At 42.2% G+C, this 17,626-nt stretch overlaps 1 protein-coding gene across 2 annotated transcripts in view; it reads left to right on the top strand.

The window, feature by feature from the left end:
* Positions 1 to 17,626, top strand: part of ZDHHC21 (zDHHC palmitoyltransferase 21) — a 40,545-nt gene that overhangs the window by 12,229 nt on the left and 10,690 nt on the right. For both annotated transcript variants that reach the window (XM_083185918.1, XM_083185910.1), the window contains exons 3-6: positions 4,719 to 4,817; positions 9,564 to 9,675; positions 11,115 to 11,253; positions 12,636 to 12,752. In XM_083185918.1, coding sequence (XP_083042044.1) covers positions 4,719 to 4,817; positions 9,564 to 9,675; positions 11,115 to 11,253; positions 12,636 to 12,752 — 467 coding nt within the window. The remainder of the gene's footprint in view (positions 1 to 4,718; positions 4,818 to 9,563; positions 9,676 to 11,114; positions 11,254 to 12,635; positions 12,753 to 17,626) is intronic.

Below are 17,626 nucleotides of genomic sequence, written 5' to 3' on the forward strand. Positions count from 1 at the left end.
AGCATGTCTGGCTCCTACACTTTCATCCTGGCTCCTAGATTTAAAAAAAATTGGCAAGCCCTGCTTTAAGGGGTGTAGACACCATGCAATTGCCTTGCTTTTCGATCCCGATTCAATCATGATCGAATTGCATGGCAAGGCAAATGCATTTGGACTATATAGTACAGATCTGTGTTTTTCTATTTGATTTCGATGCCGCAGCAAAATTGAATAGAAAAATAGACCACATCTAACCGTGTATACAGGGCATTAGATGTAGACTATCTTGCAATTTGGCCCTAGGCTAAATAAATTCCACAGGCGAGTTAAGGCCCCCACACACTAGAACGATTTTGGCCAATTGTCCGATTTCCGACAGATCGGCCGATATTGTCAATAATCGGCAAAAATTGGCCAATATATTGGACCAAAATTGTTCCAGTGTGTGGGGGCCTTTAGTCAAGATAGACATGCCTGTACAGTCTGTTTTTCTATTTGATACTGACTAAACAGGGGAGCGCATCAGCATCGAATCAGCTTTAAATGTGGCTGAACACTGTTCGATTCAGATTAACTGTACATAGTAACATAGTAATTAAGGCTGAAAAAATACATTAGTCCATCGAGTTCAACCTATTAACTTTCTATTTGATTTTGACTATATAGTCAGAATCGCACCATGTGTCCACAGCTTTAGAGTTAATGCCCTTTAGGAAAGCCCCATTTCCTCTTGATCTGGGCCTATCACTAATTTGGGGTTAGTATGCCCTCTACAGGTGTTTTTTCTTTTTACTCAGTTCTAGACAGGGTTATGCAGAGTCCATAACCACTTTTTAGCTCTGGTCTGTATGTATGTGGCCAAAATTTGGGGCTGAAACTGGTTCTCCGCCAGCATAACTTGGGCCTCTTTGTACAGTCAAAAGATGAAGGTATACAGCACACTTGCCTATAGTGGTCATTTACAATGATCTTCTGCACATTTTTGCCCTCATGTCATATAATTATCCACTCTGAGTGACTGGATCATCATTGGTGATGGTGGTTGCTCTGGAATCCCGCATGCTGCAGTTTTTGCCTGATTGTGGCGGCACATGAAGATAGTAAAGGTATTAGAATGACCTCATAAAAGTACACTTTGTAAAAATATGATTTGTTTCCAGTTTGGTAGTTTTCCACCATGAAACACCAAATCAATAACTAAAAATAGATCTCTTGGAATTAACATTTTTGTACAATTATTTGTGCACAAAAGTTGAATTCTAGTCAAACAATGACAAAAGCTTCAAAGATCACTATATTGAATAAATCATTCTTAACTTCAATACTGTATGTGATAGATGCTTCAGTATAAGCGGAATGCATTGTAATGGAATGTAAGCACTAATTCTAATACCTGGAGCATCTATATTTGCTAAGCTTTCAGTATTTTGTCTCAAGAAAACCCTAGTTAAATGCAAATACAGTACTGTGATTATTTACTTGCTTTACTGCACATTAGTACATCTTCAGTTGTTAATACATGTGCAGGTTTATGGAACTAGCCCTTGTGGTTCCCGATCAGATGACTTTCTGCTGATATGGTCATGTGACTCCTGCAGTCACCAAGCAAGAAGGGCAGCTTACAGTGCTGACAGCACTCCAGGAAACACTTAGGTATGCACTTGTGTGCACTTGCCGATGTCTGCACTTAAGACTTAAGGCCCCCATACACTATGAGATTTATCTGACCTGTAAAATTGCATCTGATTTCCCTTGAATTTCCCCGGAAGCTTCCCAGGAGGCTTCATACAGTTTGACACTTGATGTGCCATTTTTTACATCCAATTTGCATCAGATAAATCACATGTGATTTATCTGACGCAAATTTGGATGTGTCACTGAGATAATGCAGGCTGGCACCTAGCACACTGGCTAAAGTGTACCTGGGACAATGCAGGTTGGCACCTAGCACTAGGGATGGCCATCGACCATCGATGATTTGAAATCATTGATGGTTTATAGCCGATGTCGAATACTTTTGCCATCGATGTGGGAGAACCAGATGGTTTCCCTACATCGATCGCAAAGGAGAACCGATGATTTCTGGGTACTTGTTTAGTTTCACGGCTGCAGTTACGTAGTTTATGTAGTGCTGTATTGAAAATACCAATACAGCACTATGCTGCCTACGTAACCTACGTAACTGCTTCTGTAGCCCTGAAACTAAACAATGGTTAATATCGCCACTATCCACGTCATACCCCCAGTATCCACGTCGGCGTGTAGTTGATGTTATAAAGTGTGCCGACATGGATACTGGGGGTATGACGTGGATAGTGGTGATATGACGTGGATAGTGGGGAGAAATGTGTGTTGTGCATTATACTTACCCTCCTCCGGCCCAGCCACTGTGTCCACTGGGTCCCCGTGATCCACCGATGGGTCCCCCTCCTCCGGCAGTCACCCCCCGGCGCCATCGTTCATTCCCCCTCCTCCGGCACTGCCAGAGTACAATGTACGCAATTAGCGTAGTGCCGCTGGGGGAGCAGGGAAACCATGTGATGCTCCCTAGCGGCAATGCGCTGAATTACGTACATTGCTGGCGCCGGAGGAGGGGGACTGAAAGCTGTCGCCCGCCGGGGATCGGTAAGTATAAACCCCCCCTGCTCCCAGTGTAGTTTCACGGTGGCGCCTGCTACGTTGTCAGCGTAGTGTAGAGCTGCCGCCGTGAAACTAAACAAATACCGATATCTGTTTTTTTTTTTCAAGGTGTCGAGACACGGTGCATAGCTCTGCCCCCGACACCCAGAAGTCCCACCACCGAGTTCTGATTGGCCCACAGGCCGTCCAGTCACATATAATGGATGACCATCGATAGCTAAAACTATCGATGGTTATCCATCAAAATGTTTACTACTATAGATGGCTGGGTGCAGAATCACCATCGATGGCAATCATCGATGGTGTATGCACTATTGGCCATCCCTACCTAGCACACTGCGTACAAAGACACTGACACAGAGTCACCAGGACTCCTTGCTGCCGTCTGTCAAGCAAATAATGGTTAAACTTATGACTTTGTAATTACAGCAGGGGAGAGGGGGAGATGGTCGAGCTCTGCTGCCCGCACTGAAGCTGACCTCCATCAGCAGCCCGCAATTTAGCTGTACTTCAGCAGCAGGGAAGAGGGGGGTGGGGGGTTCTGCCCACAACCATATTCTGCTGCTTCCTCTCTCCTACCTACTCGTATTGCCGGGCTGTCTGTCGGGCAGGGAAGACGGAGCTCAGGCTCCAGAGGCTGTTTGTTTGACTGATAGTGTTCAGACTTCAGTCAGAGACGCTGGTGCTGCAGCTGCTCTCTCTAGTTCCCTTTGTGCCTGCCCCTTCCAGTGACGTCACCTCTGTTTCTGCTGCTGCTCCGGGGTTGGAGGACAGTCCCACGGGAAGGAGGTAGCAGCACAGCAGGAGGTACACATGATATATCGGATCTGAAACATCGTGGGTGCTAAAAAGCACCCATGATGGGTCAGATGCCAATATATCTTATGGTCAGCAGGTCCGACGCCCTGATCCGATCTGATGCGCACGGGACCGCGCATCAGATCAGATCAGATGTCAAACACATACGATTTTCGGCCGATATCACCCGATTTATCGGACCAAAGTGCTGAAATCGGGTGAAATCGCCTGAAAATCGCATAGTGTATGGGGGCCTTTAACATCAGCAACACATGCAATCCATTGCATAAACAGCAATGTGTTGTACATTTTGTAAACTTAATAATTGTTACATCTGTAGCTTCTTAGCTCTTTCGATTGTTCAATTATATATGTTCAAGCCTGTTTCCTTATCTTTAAGAAGGATCTTGCTCGTTCACTTAATGATTTTTAGCAGATAATGCATATTTCTGTCATTGGGCAGTATTCAATGAAAAAAATTCGCCGTGCATGGCGAGAGATTTTTTCTCTCACCATGCACTCGCCCTGTTCCGGAGGGCTCGCTGCCACTCCTGCTCCCACTATTCAATGTGGTTAAGACTCGCCGCCACTCGCGGCGAGTCTTAACCCCTGCAGCGGACGAGCGTCCGCGGCAGGGAGCTGTCAGGGAGCCGGGGGATGGTGGCAGCCAGGGAGATTAAAGTCTCCCTGGCTGCCCCAGAACATATGTGGAGGGGAGGTGGGCTCCCCGGGACCCAGGCAGCACAAGCTGCCCCCCCCCTTCCTATAGCCAGCGGGGGACCCAGTATTCACTGCACCCGATCGTGCATATGTAATGATCGGATGCAGTGAATATATGAATATCTAATGAGCGGCTCGAGAGCTCCGGCCCCCTGCTGGCTGCTCTGTGTAAAAAAAATAAAAAATTTAAAAAATATTTTTTTTCAAATTAAATATATATTCATGTGCTATAAGCACATGAATAAAAATAACATGCCCCTTCACAGAAAAAAAATCCTGATTTTTTTTTTTTTTTTTTTTTAAACACCAAAATTTAAAAAAAAAAAACGTTTAGTTTAAAAGTTCACATTCCAGTTCTCCATGAAAAGATGGAGAATTGCTACATGGAGAGACACGGCGAAAATCACTTAAAAAGACGGCGAAAATATCACATTGAATAGGGTGGTTCACTTTTGGAGAGCAAAATGCTCCTTCCAACGCGAAAACAGCACAAACTCGCCATAAAACAAGTCAAATTTTTCTCATTGAATACTGGCCATATTGTGTTCTTCATGTCGTGCCTATTTGTCTGTGTCTTTCAGCTTACTATATGGCCTCCTTCTTTTGTGTGGTTTCACTTTTAAGAGCATCAACTGCAGATCCTGGTAAACTGCAAGATAGTCCAAAGATCCCGTTAACAGGTAATTATTAATACACAAGAAATATAAATGCATCTTTTATTACAGTCTTAAAAATTGGTTCTCGCACACTTTTAGGGGAACTATAAAAACTGTAGGGTTAATATTTGTGTGAACAGTATACAAAATAATGGCCTGTTTCAGAGCGATACTGGTGGGAATTAAATTCCATGACAACAGTTTTTGGTAGTCAAAAAAACCTGCACTTTTCAACGTTTTTAGGTCTTTACATTTGACCGATTCAGTTAAAGTGCTGATTTTTTGATGGTTGAAAAATGTAGGTTGGTAAATTACTCGCCAATCCACGTGTTGGTCAAATTTGCTGACGTTTTAGACATGAGCACATATGACTCAAATCTTCCCAAAAACAGCCGCAATTCAGTACTAAATTCCATTTTTTTCGCCTAGCGTAAAAAAAAAAAGATTATTTAATTGCCCCCAATGGGAATGCTAATTGGTCTTTGCAGATACCGTGCAAAATTATTCAAATATTGCAGCTGCAGGGATTTTTTTGGTCACATCAGAAATTCTTATAATGGTATGTGGGTTAGACCTCAACACCTATTGTGGAGGTTGGCGTTACACAGTGCAGACAAAATGTAGCAGCGGCAGCCTATGTCGATTTATAGAGGAAATTTGAAAAGCAAGTAGAAAAAGCCCAGTTATATTTGTTCAGGTTATAGTGACCCTCTAATAAGACCATGGGTAAAAAATGTTGTTTACTGGACTATAGGAAATGAGAGAGAAAGGTAAAGTTATAACATCTGCTTTCTTCTCATTGGGAATAGGGTGCCCTGTTGACACTGTCAGTGCAGGGTCTAGCCGAATCCTTTGGTGAGGAGATAAGAGTGTTATTAAAATAAAAAAAGGTGAGAAGTAAGAAATTGCAGAGTGCTAAAGTATGGTGAGAAGCAAAGGAGGGCGACTTAAGTTTAACGGGTTAGTATGCTGCTGTTCCCCATTTGCCCATGCATTGGTGGAGAGTGAGCGGTACTCACCGAGAAACTGCATTGATTTTAGAATGGAGCAACTGCTGTCTCTTTTATAAGGTTAATGGTGCCCTGTTGATAAATTTAATCAGAGCAGGGTCCTGCCAAAATCTCTTTATTGCATAGATGAGAGTACTCCTAAAAAGAAAAAGGGGTACTTGTGTATTTTAGCGGCGCCCATCGCATCGCATACTAAAAGGCATGCGATGCGATATCGCGCAATGTCATACAATTTTAAAATTGTATGACATTGTATATGGCATACAATGCCATACAATGCGATGCGATTAAACATTGTATAAACACCCTAATGGGTGCTTACAATGTTAAATACACCCCCCCACTATAAACGTGAACCCGAAGCGTGGCGAGCGCAGCGGTAAGCGTCCTACGACCTTTTCATACCCCCACTATCCACGTCGGCGTGGAGTTGAGAATAGAAAGTGTGGCGAGCGCACGCGGATACCTGTGAAGGTATCCGCGTCCCCTCGCGGGGCTCGCTGCGCTCGCCACACTTTCTATTCTCAACACCACGCCGACGTGGATAGTGGGGGTATGAAAAGGTCGTAGGACGCGTATCGCTGCGCTCGCCACGCTTCGGGTTCACGTTTATAGTGGGGGGTTGGCGTGGGGCTGCATTTAACATCGTAAGCACCCATTTGGGTGCTTAAAAGCACCCTTTAGGGTGCTTATACAATTTTTAATCGTATAGGGGGCCAAAATCGCGTCGTATCGCATGCCATCTTGTACATGGCATGCGATGCGATTAAAACATTGCACGACCAACATCGGGGGCGCCGCTAAAATACACAAGTACCGAAAAAGGTGCTGGTGTCTAGAAGGTAAGTATTAGAGATACGGCTTATGTCTGTCTGGTCAATATGCTGCTGTTCGCACTCGCAAATATTTGTATTGGTGGGGAATGAGCGATATGACCAAGTGGACAACGTATATGAGTAGTGTATAGTGGCAGTGGCCAGAAATGAAAGAGAGTGTGTTTTATCCGGTAGTAATTATTCTGATTCAGTATAAGTTTTTGCTGTGTAGATACTATCACAATGCAAGGCTCAGCCTACTAGAAGACAGGTACTTTTCCTCCCACCCTGACATTTCCTGAACAGGGTGTTTCCGCATTGTCAGAGATTCAGTAATTAACCTTTTGGTGACCTTATTGGGGGCAGGTGTGTTTGCATTGTGATAGTATCTACACAGCAAAAACCTATACTGAATCAGAATAATTACTACCAGATAAAACACACTCCCTTTCATTTCTGGCCACTGCCACTATACACTACTCCAGTGATTTTCAACCTTTTTACCTTGCGGCACACTAAATAAGATTTTAAAATTGCCAAGGCACACCATGAGATCCCCACAGGGCAAAACACATTGGCCACCACAGGAAAAAAAGAAACCTATTGGCCCGCATATAAAAAACAATCACACTGGTCCCCACAGGTAACAAAAATAAAATACATTGGCCCTTTAAATGAAAAGAGGAGACCAGTAAATAACACTTGAACTGCTGGTGGCTGTAAACTGGTTTGGGCATCTCTAGATCTGGCGGCACACTTGAGAATAGTTCAAGGCACACTAGTGTGCCACGGCACAGTGGTTGAAAAATATTGCACTACTCATATACACTATCCACTCTGTCATATCGCTCATTCCCCACCAATACAAATATTTGCAAGTGGGAACAGCAGCATATTGACCAGACAGACATAAGCCGTATCTCTGATACTTAACTTCAAGACACCAACACCTTTTTCTTTTTAGGAGTACTCTCATCTCTGCAATGAAAGATTTAGGCAGGACCCTGCTCTGATTAAATTTATCAACAGGGCGCCATTAACCTTATAAAACAGACAGCAGATGCTCCATTCTAAAATCAACGCAGTTTCTCGGTGAGTACCGCTTACACTCCACCAATGCATGGGCAAATGGGGAACAGCAGCATACTAACCCGTTAAACTGAAGTCGCCCTCCTTTGCTTCTCACCATACTTTAGCACTCTCCAATTTATTACTTCTCGCCTTTTTTTATTCCAATGACACTCATCTCCTCACCAAAGGATTCGGCTAGACCCTGCACTGACCTAGTGTCAACAGGGCACCCTATTCCCAATGTGAAGAAAGCAGATGTTATAACTTTACCCCTCTCTCATTTCCTATAGTCCAGTAAACAACATTTTTTACCCATTGTCTTATTAGAGGGTCACTACAACCTGAGCAAATATAACTGGGCCTTTTCTACTTGCTTTTCAAATTTCTTCATTTCCTCTATAATCGACATAGGCTGCCGCTGCTACATTTTGTCTGCACCGTGTAACGCCGACCTCCACAATAGGTGTTGAGGTCTAAAGGCCCCCATACACTAGGGCGACTTGTCCTTAGGACAAGTCGCCCCCGACTTCCCCCTGAGCTTCCCCGGCTGCTCCCCGGGGGAGCTTGATTAGATTGGCACTTGATGTGCCATTTTTTACATGTGATAAATCATCTCGATTTATCACATGTAAAAAAACCCGGGGAGCAGGGGGGCTGGGGACGCTGCGGGGGACACAGACGCTGCGGGGGACACAGGCGGCATAGAGCCGGGCAGAGGGAGCCGGGAGCTGTCAGTGCTTGAACAAAAAGCCTACTGTATACAATGAATGGGCAGCCTGTGATTGGCTGAGCGCTCTCTCAGCCAATTGCTGACTGGCTGAGAGAGCGCTCAGCCAATCACAGGCCGCCCATTCATTGTATGGGCTTTTTTTTTTTTATTCAGTGCTGACAGCTCCCGGCTCCCCCCGCCCGGCTCTATGCCGCCTGTGTCCCTCGCAGCGTCCCCAGCCCCCCCTGCTCCCTCCACCGCCGCACCGCCCCACTAGGTCCCAAGTCGGGTGGTCGGACGTGCAGCAGGTCCGACCACCCGACGCAGATCCGATGCGCACGGGACCGCGCATCGGATCTGAGGGGACATCAAAACTAGCCGATTTTGGTTCGATTTAGGCCAGATCCGACTGATCTGGCCTAAATCTGACCAAAATCGGCTAGTGTATGGGGGCCTTAACCCACATACCATTATAAGAATTTCTGATGTGACCATATTACAAATTTAACATTTCGGTAATGTTTTGAGACTTAACAGTGTTCAATCTGCTATCACCAACTGAGAAGACCTCTGTACCAATACCCAAATTTACAGGCTAAATTTATACAGTACTCATTATCTCAGATTTATCTCAGGTAGCGGGGCGCATCTCTAACTACTATCAGCTACCCAATGCTGGATGAACTCATTTTAGTTTTTTCCTAGATGCACTCCACATTTAATTGTTTCTGTGTTGTTTGTCAGTTTGAACAAGTTTTTTATAGATAAATAAGTTATGTTTTAAATATTGTAACCATTACATAAATCTAAGAAATCTTTTTCTCTAAGCGTGCCCCCAAACAAAGGAGAGTACTTTTTTCTTCCTTTCATTAATTCTATGACTCTTTACTCTCAGGGGTACACCTCCACAAATGTGATAGTCCTTCCTTAATTGTACCAATCAATATTTCACCTTTATTGCGGATTCAACACTAATTTAACAGAAATTACTTGATACATCTTATACACTATATTGAGTAAATGCTACTTGTGTATGGGTTCTCCACCCCAGTCCCCTTTCCCCAATCTTATATACCTTTTCCAAAGTAACCAGTTCTTCCTCAGAAATGTGCCCAATATGTAATTGTTTTTTTATATATATATATTTTTATTTTACATGTATTAGAAAAAGAATTATGGGAACAATGCAACAAGTGCAATATGATGAGACCAAAGCGCTCTCACCACTGCAGCCGATGTGGGCACTGTGTAAGAAGAATGGATCACCACTGTCCATGGTAAGTGTACAATATGCTATACATGGCAATGGCTAAAACTGTTATCTCTATCTATCTATCTATCTATCTATCTATCTATCTATCTGTGTGTGTAGATAGATAGATATCGATTATTTATATATATTTTTGCAAAAAAAGAGCCGCACCAAATGAGCAGTATAATTAAGAGCACATTTACTGAATTATAAAGCTCACATACATTGCAGTTTAAAATATGTTTGCCAGCGTAGTAGGTCACAGTCACCACGGCGTCTTGGTCTAGGATCCTGTGGTCTGTGGCGGTGCTCCGTGTACATCTGTCGGAAGGGTCCGCGGTGACTGTGATCTACTAGGCTGGCAAGCATATTATTTTAAACTGCAATGTATGTGAGCTTTATTATTCAGTAAATGTGCTCTTAATTATACTGCTCATTTGGTGCGTCTCTTCTGTTTTTTTTTTGCAAGTGTCTACTAAACGGATCTTGGTACGATCCCTGTGGAAGGAGACTGCACACACTGCGCGATATTGTGGACTCGTATTTCACTAAGGACTATTGCGCTGGGTATTATTGTTCTCTTTATATATAGATATAGATAGAGAAAGCGGGAGAGAGAGATATTAGATAGATAGATAATATATATAGCTAGAGCCTGAGGAAAATACTGTCTTATGTATTGAAACGTTGCTGTGGGTGATTAAAATATTCCCATTTATCGTCGCTGGAGTGATGCATAGAAATGTAGATGGGTATTATATATATATATGTGTGTGTGTGTGTGTGTGTGTGTGTGTATGTAGATATATGTATTATAATTTTATTTATAAGGTGCCGCAAGTGTTTCGCAGCGCCGTACAAAGGAACAATACGGGGAGACATAACTTGGCATAACATTGAATAAATAACAAAAATAGAGTACAAATAAAGAGCGCCACAGTTCAATACACATTACAGCTTAAATATAAGTAGTGAGGACTCAACATACAACTATAGGCTTGAGGCCAATGATGGAGATGAGTATGCAGACGAAGATGGTCACAGAGTGTTGGAGTATAGAAGAGCTGTGAGTGAAATGTGAAGAGAAGTGGGCTTTGACCACAGGAGGGAAGTCTATGTAGATAGACATATATCTATCTCTACCTACATACATGCATACATATTTCTAATATTTTTTTTTTTCTGTGTCCTTAAAAATGGGAATGGTTGTATTGTGAGCATGTGGATGCAGCTGAAGTCCAACGTATTTTGCATAGTTGACCGACAAGCATAGGAAAGTGTTTGTTTTGTAACTTGTGGTAGACATTACATTCATGATAGGTATGGCTTCATCTATCAGGGCTTCATGCACCACGTGCAGCAAGAGACAGTGGGAACATTCTGAAGCACTTCATGGCCTAATTAAGAAATGTGAATCAAAGGAACACTTTTTTTTTTTTTTTAACATTCTTTTTTATTTCACAGGATAAACAACTGTGTTGGAGAAGATAATCACTGGTTGTTTCTCCAACTCTGCTTCTACACTAAGCTCCTCAGTGGCTACACTCTCATCCTAGATTTCTGCCATTATTACTACTTTTTACCATTGAAAACCATCACCTGGGTGAGTGTAGTTGTATAGTGTGTTTTTTTTATTTGCATATATGTATGTAACTGTGCCTCATATGCAGCTTTGTTTGGAATATATAGTAATGCAATAAAATAACTTAAATTGTATGTTTAACCATGTATGCATATGAACATATAGATCATTGTAATTATTGAACAGTAGGCCTCATGTCTATAACTGCAAATTAAGATCTATAATGTATATTTTGTTCAAGAAAGAGACTTATTATTTATTATTATTATTATTACTACTGCTATTATCATTTATTTATATGGCGCCACAAAGGTTCCGCAGCACCTGACAATACACAAATGAGCAAAAACATATAACGAATTACAGTATATAATAAGTATAGTTACATCAGGGGACAGGACACTGAAGCAATCATCAGGGTGGCAGAGGTTTATATATTCTAGGCACATGAGTAGAGAGGGCCCTGCTCGTGAGAGCTTACATTCTAAAGGGGAGGGTTAGACAGACGGGTGACACAGAAGGGAAATAAGTGAGCATAAACAGTAGGTTAGGATGAGAGATGGTCAGGTTTTATGCAGGAGGGTAGGAAGAGGTCAGCTTAGTACTTGATATTTTAAGTCTAAAAAAGTGCTGGGTCATCCGAGAGTAGATAGCAGAGAGACAGTTGGAGATATGAGTAAGGGTAGAGGGAGGGAGATCAGGAAAGGAGTGGTAGATTTCAGTATTATCCGCATAGATGTGATGGTGGAAGTCAAGTGAGTAAATGAGCTCACCCAGAGAGGACATGTAGACATAGAGGAGAAGAGGACCAAGAGTCATTAGAGGTACAGCTGTGCATTTTGAAAACTGACAGTGCAAATACAAGCATAAACAGTGATAGTCAAAGTTTGCATGATAGGATGACTTCCTCAGGTGTTTTCGCGTCCCCATATTCTCATACATGCTTGTACTTATCCCAACAATTTGTCAGATGAAAGTGAGGCCCTGCCTCAGAAAGTTGTACCTAGCATCGCTGTAATTGATTCCTCCTTGTCATGGGCTATTGCTTAGAGCGGAATCTATCAATCCAATATATTAACACAGCATAAAGCTTTACCACTGCAGACCATACAGAAATCGATGCAAAGTAAACACTTGTCAGAAAATGTGTTGTCTGTTCACTTGCTTTGATTATTTTTGGGATTTTGACAAAGGGTCTGTTTCATTGATGTATGGTAAGCATTAGCAACTGTGATTGATATCAGGGTGGCAACCAACATTGAATCAGGCCCTGAGTTTAATAGGCTATAGGAATATATATATATATATAATTACACACACACAATTTTTAAAAGTAAGCTTATTTATGAGACCTGAAGGTGCTATATTTCTTACATTGTATTATTTTGGTGTGTTCCTTGCAGGATGTGTTTGTGTATAGACATGAACTGGCATTGCTCAGGATATCCACCTTTATGGCTATCATCATGTTTGGCGGCATGTGTAGTCTCTTCTACACACAGGTTGTTGGCTTATTAACGGTAAGTATTGTTTCAGGATTTTATTTGATCTTACCAACAAATGTGCCTTATGCTGGGTACACACCAGATCGATCTGGGCTCAATTCCTACAATTTTGATGCGATTTCGACCGATTGTATGTAATTCCGATCCGCATCCCCGCTGGTCGTTTGGTCGCTTTGGAGATTTTACCTGCTGCACTGGTCGTTCTGGTGTGTACCCTACAATAGTGTATCACACTTTAAGTTGGTGGTTTCCAAACTGGGTGCTGTGGGGCATATGCAGATTTTTTTTAACTGAAGTGATTATATTATAACATCCTGAACAAGTATGCCAACATTTCGGGGCTCACTTGACACTTATGCTCACTAAATGACAGAATGTCAACAACTTCAATTGGTTTAATTTATCCTCATGATCAGTATTAATAAGTGCAGTTTTACAATCCGTTGATCAAATAGACCATATAGCCAGAGGGATCTATAAATCGCTCAGCTGTAAAGATTAACCTATAGCTGGGATTTTTATGTGGTATTTTGTGTTGCAAAATTTGTATAGAAATATGTAGTAATCTTTTTTTTTATATTTAAATATATAAACTATGAAAGACAAATTTTAAGATTTATAGTCTATATAGAAACTGAAATTCTTCTAAAAATTCCAGATTTACTACTGATTGCACACTTAGGGGGGTATTCAATGTCAGGGGCACGGCTGTCGAGCTAGCGCGACAGCCGTGCCCCAGTCCCGTTCTCGGTCAGCTCGCCTGGAGCTCAGCAGTCGGGATTCAATGTCCCGGCCACCGAGCGGCGAGAAGGGGGCGTGGCCGTGAGATGAGGGCGGAAATAGACGAGCTCCGGCCGGGAGCTCGCCTATTTCCGGCTTTTCTCGGCAGAACGAGCCCGACAGCTTCTGCTGTCGGGCTCGTTCTGCGCAGAACCCATGTTCAATACTGTCGGGGAAGACAGCATTGAATAGGGCCCCGCAGCCATCTCCCCCGTCGGGAGATGGCTGCGGGAGGTCGACAGACATTGCATACCCCCCTTAAAGACCTTTATGATTTTAGGTAGAACTTGAAGCAAAAGGAACTGCTTTTGTGGAAACAAAACAACAACCCAGTACATAACCACACAACAAACTTTATATATGTGTGTGTGTGTGTATATATATATATATATATATATATATATATATATATATATATATATATATATATATAGATATAGATATAGATATAGATATAGATATATCTATATCTCTCTCTCTCTCTCTATATATCTATCTATCTATATCTATATGTTACTGTTGTGCCCTGAGGAAGGGGCTTTCATCCCCGAAAGCGCTTGGCGCTACCAATACAACCACTTTTTGATTACTACTACCGGAGTGCCTCTTTCTTTGGACTTGTATACTAGATTGCAGAGCGCACCTGGACTTGGCCCAGTGTAAAGAGTGCCGACCAGCAGTGGATATTGATAAAATATATATATATATATATATATATATATATATATATACATATATACAGAGAGAGAGAACTTGACACTGGAGGTCAAAGGATTGCAATGAACTCTGTGTCCTGTTTGTGGAACTTAAGCTGCCCATACTTAAGGATGACCTGCATACAACCTGATCGTATGCAGGTCATGGAGCGGTCGAACAAGCAATCGTATGTGCTTAAAAAGCACATATGGGGTGACATTTAATAGGGAGCGATTCATGATTTTTGGCGATAATTAGGCAACAAAATGGCGTGTTCACATTTTTTTGCGAAAATCGACAATTACTAGGGTGCGCTAAGTCCCGTAAATCACACATTTTGTGCGATAACTCGCACTTTCTCACTTGCTGGTAAAAATTAGCATTTTTATCGCATCCAGATGTTTTCCTATTCTAAAGTATACAAATCGCTTATTTAATGGCATGCGCAAACGGAAATTGCATTTTTCAGGTGTCTAAAAATCGCACTTTTTTCAGACCAGGTTCTGATGGGCGAATTTGTCAGAGACGAGCACAGATCATTGCGATCTGTGCATGGTTCTGGTGTAAAAAAAGAGTTAAAAAAACGACGTGGGGTCCCCCCTCCTAAGCATAACCAGCCCCGGGCTCAAAGATCCAGTCCTGGTTTCATAAAATCACGGGGCAAAACAAATTGGGGTCCCCAGGATTTTATAAAACCAGCACCAGGCTCAAGGGGGACAAAATGAGTAGGGGTCCCCCATATTTGAAGAACCAGCACCGGGCCCAACCAGCCAGCAGGGTAATGCCACAGCCGGGGCTTTTTATACAAGTCCCCCCGGCCAAAGCATTCAGCCCTCTGACAGGTAAGCATGGGCAGGGGGTCCTGGGGAAATGGGGTCCCCCCCTCCAGAACTTACCTGCCCATGCTGAAGCCCGGATCTGTCCTCAATTGCCCATGGGCGGTGGGCATCGAGCTGATAATTGTAAAAAAAAACAAAAAAAACTATTGTGTATTGCTGTGGAACTATGCTGTGGCACCGCATGCAGGGACCTAAAGAACCACAAGTCCCAGCATGCGGGGCAATAAAGGGCCCGCTGGGACTTGTAGTCCCACAGTAGGACAAATAGTTAAATATACACACACGTACAGAAAAACTTCATTGCACACAGAGCCCATTCATCCAATACTCACCTATGTTGCCACAAAGCATCGGTCCCCTTGTCCAGTAGTATCCATGTGGGTACCTGTGGAGAGAAAACATACTCACCAGCCGTCTTCCGCGCTTCTCCGGGACCCCTGCACCGCTGTTACCAAGCTCCGGTCTTCGGTTTACTTCTAGGGTTCCCCCAACCGGGACTTAGGCCCGCCCACCAGCCAATCATGGTCCGGCATTGGCTACTCCTACCTACTTAGATTACATTTATTTCGCAATCTGTTTGGTCTGAACATGCATTGCTGCCACATGATTTGCCTTTAAGACATTTGCAATTATCAATGTGTAGATTAACCTAACAAACAACCACTAAGTAAGTGTGTTGTATGGGTCTAGATAAATATTTTTTAATATATATGTATAAATGAATAGCTCTCTATATCCTTGCCTCTCTATAGGGATACATACTGTATGTGCACACATAATTGAACCTGTCCTTTTTGAAAAATAAAAAATGTGTAGAATAGTCCCAAGGCGATTAAAAAAGTCCATGCAGCCTCAATTCCCAAAGGAGGACCACTTGTCAATCTTCACTACAAGAAATTCCAGAACAACAACAAGGAATTGAAGGCACTTGACTGGAATGTCCAGATGTGTGAATAATTTTCTCAGTTGCAGGAAAAAACATAAACAGAAAATGTGTATCAGTGACACAATCAAAGAATACTAAAAGGTTATAGTGGGTCCCAGAGACAAATATTGTACTGAAACTCAGTGCTGTGCTTAAAACATATAATGGTATCTTTTTAGAGGTACACCACTGGTGATCAACTGTAGGGTGAATATCAAGAGGTGAGTTAGTACTCCAATGCGCGTACCATACTCACTGGTGAAAATAGAAGATCAAACGCAAATAAAGGCTTCTTTAACACTCAATCCACAACCAGCATGCCAATGGTGGGTAACAACGGTCTCAATGCTGCATACCGTACTCACTGCGAATGCAGGTTGGATCCACTTATAAAGGTATCTTTATAAAGATGATCCCCTTTAAAAATCCACTCTCAAGTGTCCCCATGTAGTGGGCCGGAAACAAAGAGGAGGACCAGTCTCAGTAAAAATATTTAATGTAAAAACAGTGGTATGGCCTGCTGACCAATATCACATAATAAATAAAACAAAAGAACTCACTTATCTTCCCTTATCTTATCTTACCTCACTTATCTTCCCGCAACTGAGAAAATTATTCACACATCTGGACATCCCAGTCAAGCGCCTTCAATTCCTTGTTGTTGTTCTGGAACCTGTCCTTTTTAACCATACTTTTAAAGTTGAAGGCGGTATCTCTGTTACTGTGCTTGTCACAGTAAGTTAAGTACATAGCAACTCTGATTTTGTCTGTCAGACTCCTACAACAGGGTAGTGCCAGACAGCATGTAAACGGATGTGATGACTGGTGCAGCTTTATATTGCAAAGACTTATTTCAACCTCATTATGTACAGAGTTGGATCTACAGTATGGGTGCTATAAAATGCACAGTATTGGAGAGCAATGGGGGAGGTCATACACCAACCTCATATTATGAGCTGGTAGTCTAGTGGATCCATGAAGAGGATCTTGAAAAGAAAAGAACTGCAGGACAAAACATTGGGCACAGCAGGTGGTGGTATGTACCATTTGGTGGAAGTATAAAAGATGTACTGTTCAAAGTCATCTATTTAATACTAAAATTGCCAACCTGATATATAAGTATACCACTCGCCAACAAGACTTAGAACAAGTTATTAGGCATATCTATATATATATATATATATATATATATATATATATATATATATATATATATATATATATATATATATATATATATATATATACTACTGGCAGTGTGCAAAGTGATACTTGTTTGTAGCTCAAAGAATGGACTCTGGCACATCTTTATATGTACATATAGCCATACTTGCAGACTTTCTTGCTGCCTCCGGCAGAGGGTGCATATGTGTAATTTGTGGGTGGAATGATGATTCTTTTGCATCTTAGTGGTCCCAGTTCCAATAGTCCACAGATGTGCAATGTTTGCAATTAGCAGAGTGCTATAAATTACCTTCCCTTGAAAACTGGATCATTCTTTTTGCTTCCTGAGAAAGCCTGAGTATATCCGGAGAAACGTGTTGAGCTTGTTCAGAAATACCCCCAACTGGCATCACCATCCACCTAGTTTACTTCTCTGCAATATTTAACTCAGACTGGACATTGGCATCTATTCCTAATTATCCAGC

The sequence above is a fragment of the Crinia signifera genome, chromosome 1 (genome assembly GCF_055691185.1).
Source record: "Crinia signifera chromosome 1, ASM5569118v1, whole genome shotgun sequence".
NCBI classification, from domain to species: Eukaryota; Metazoa; Chordata; class Amphibia; order Anura; family Myobatrachidae; genus Crinia; species Crinia signifera.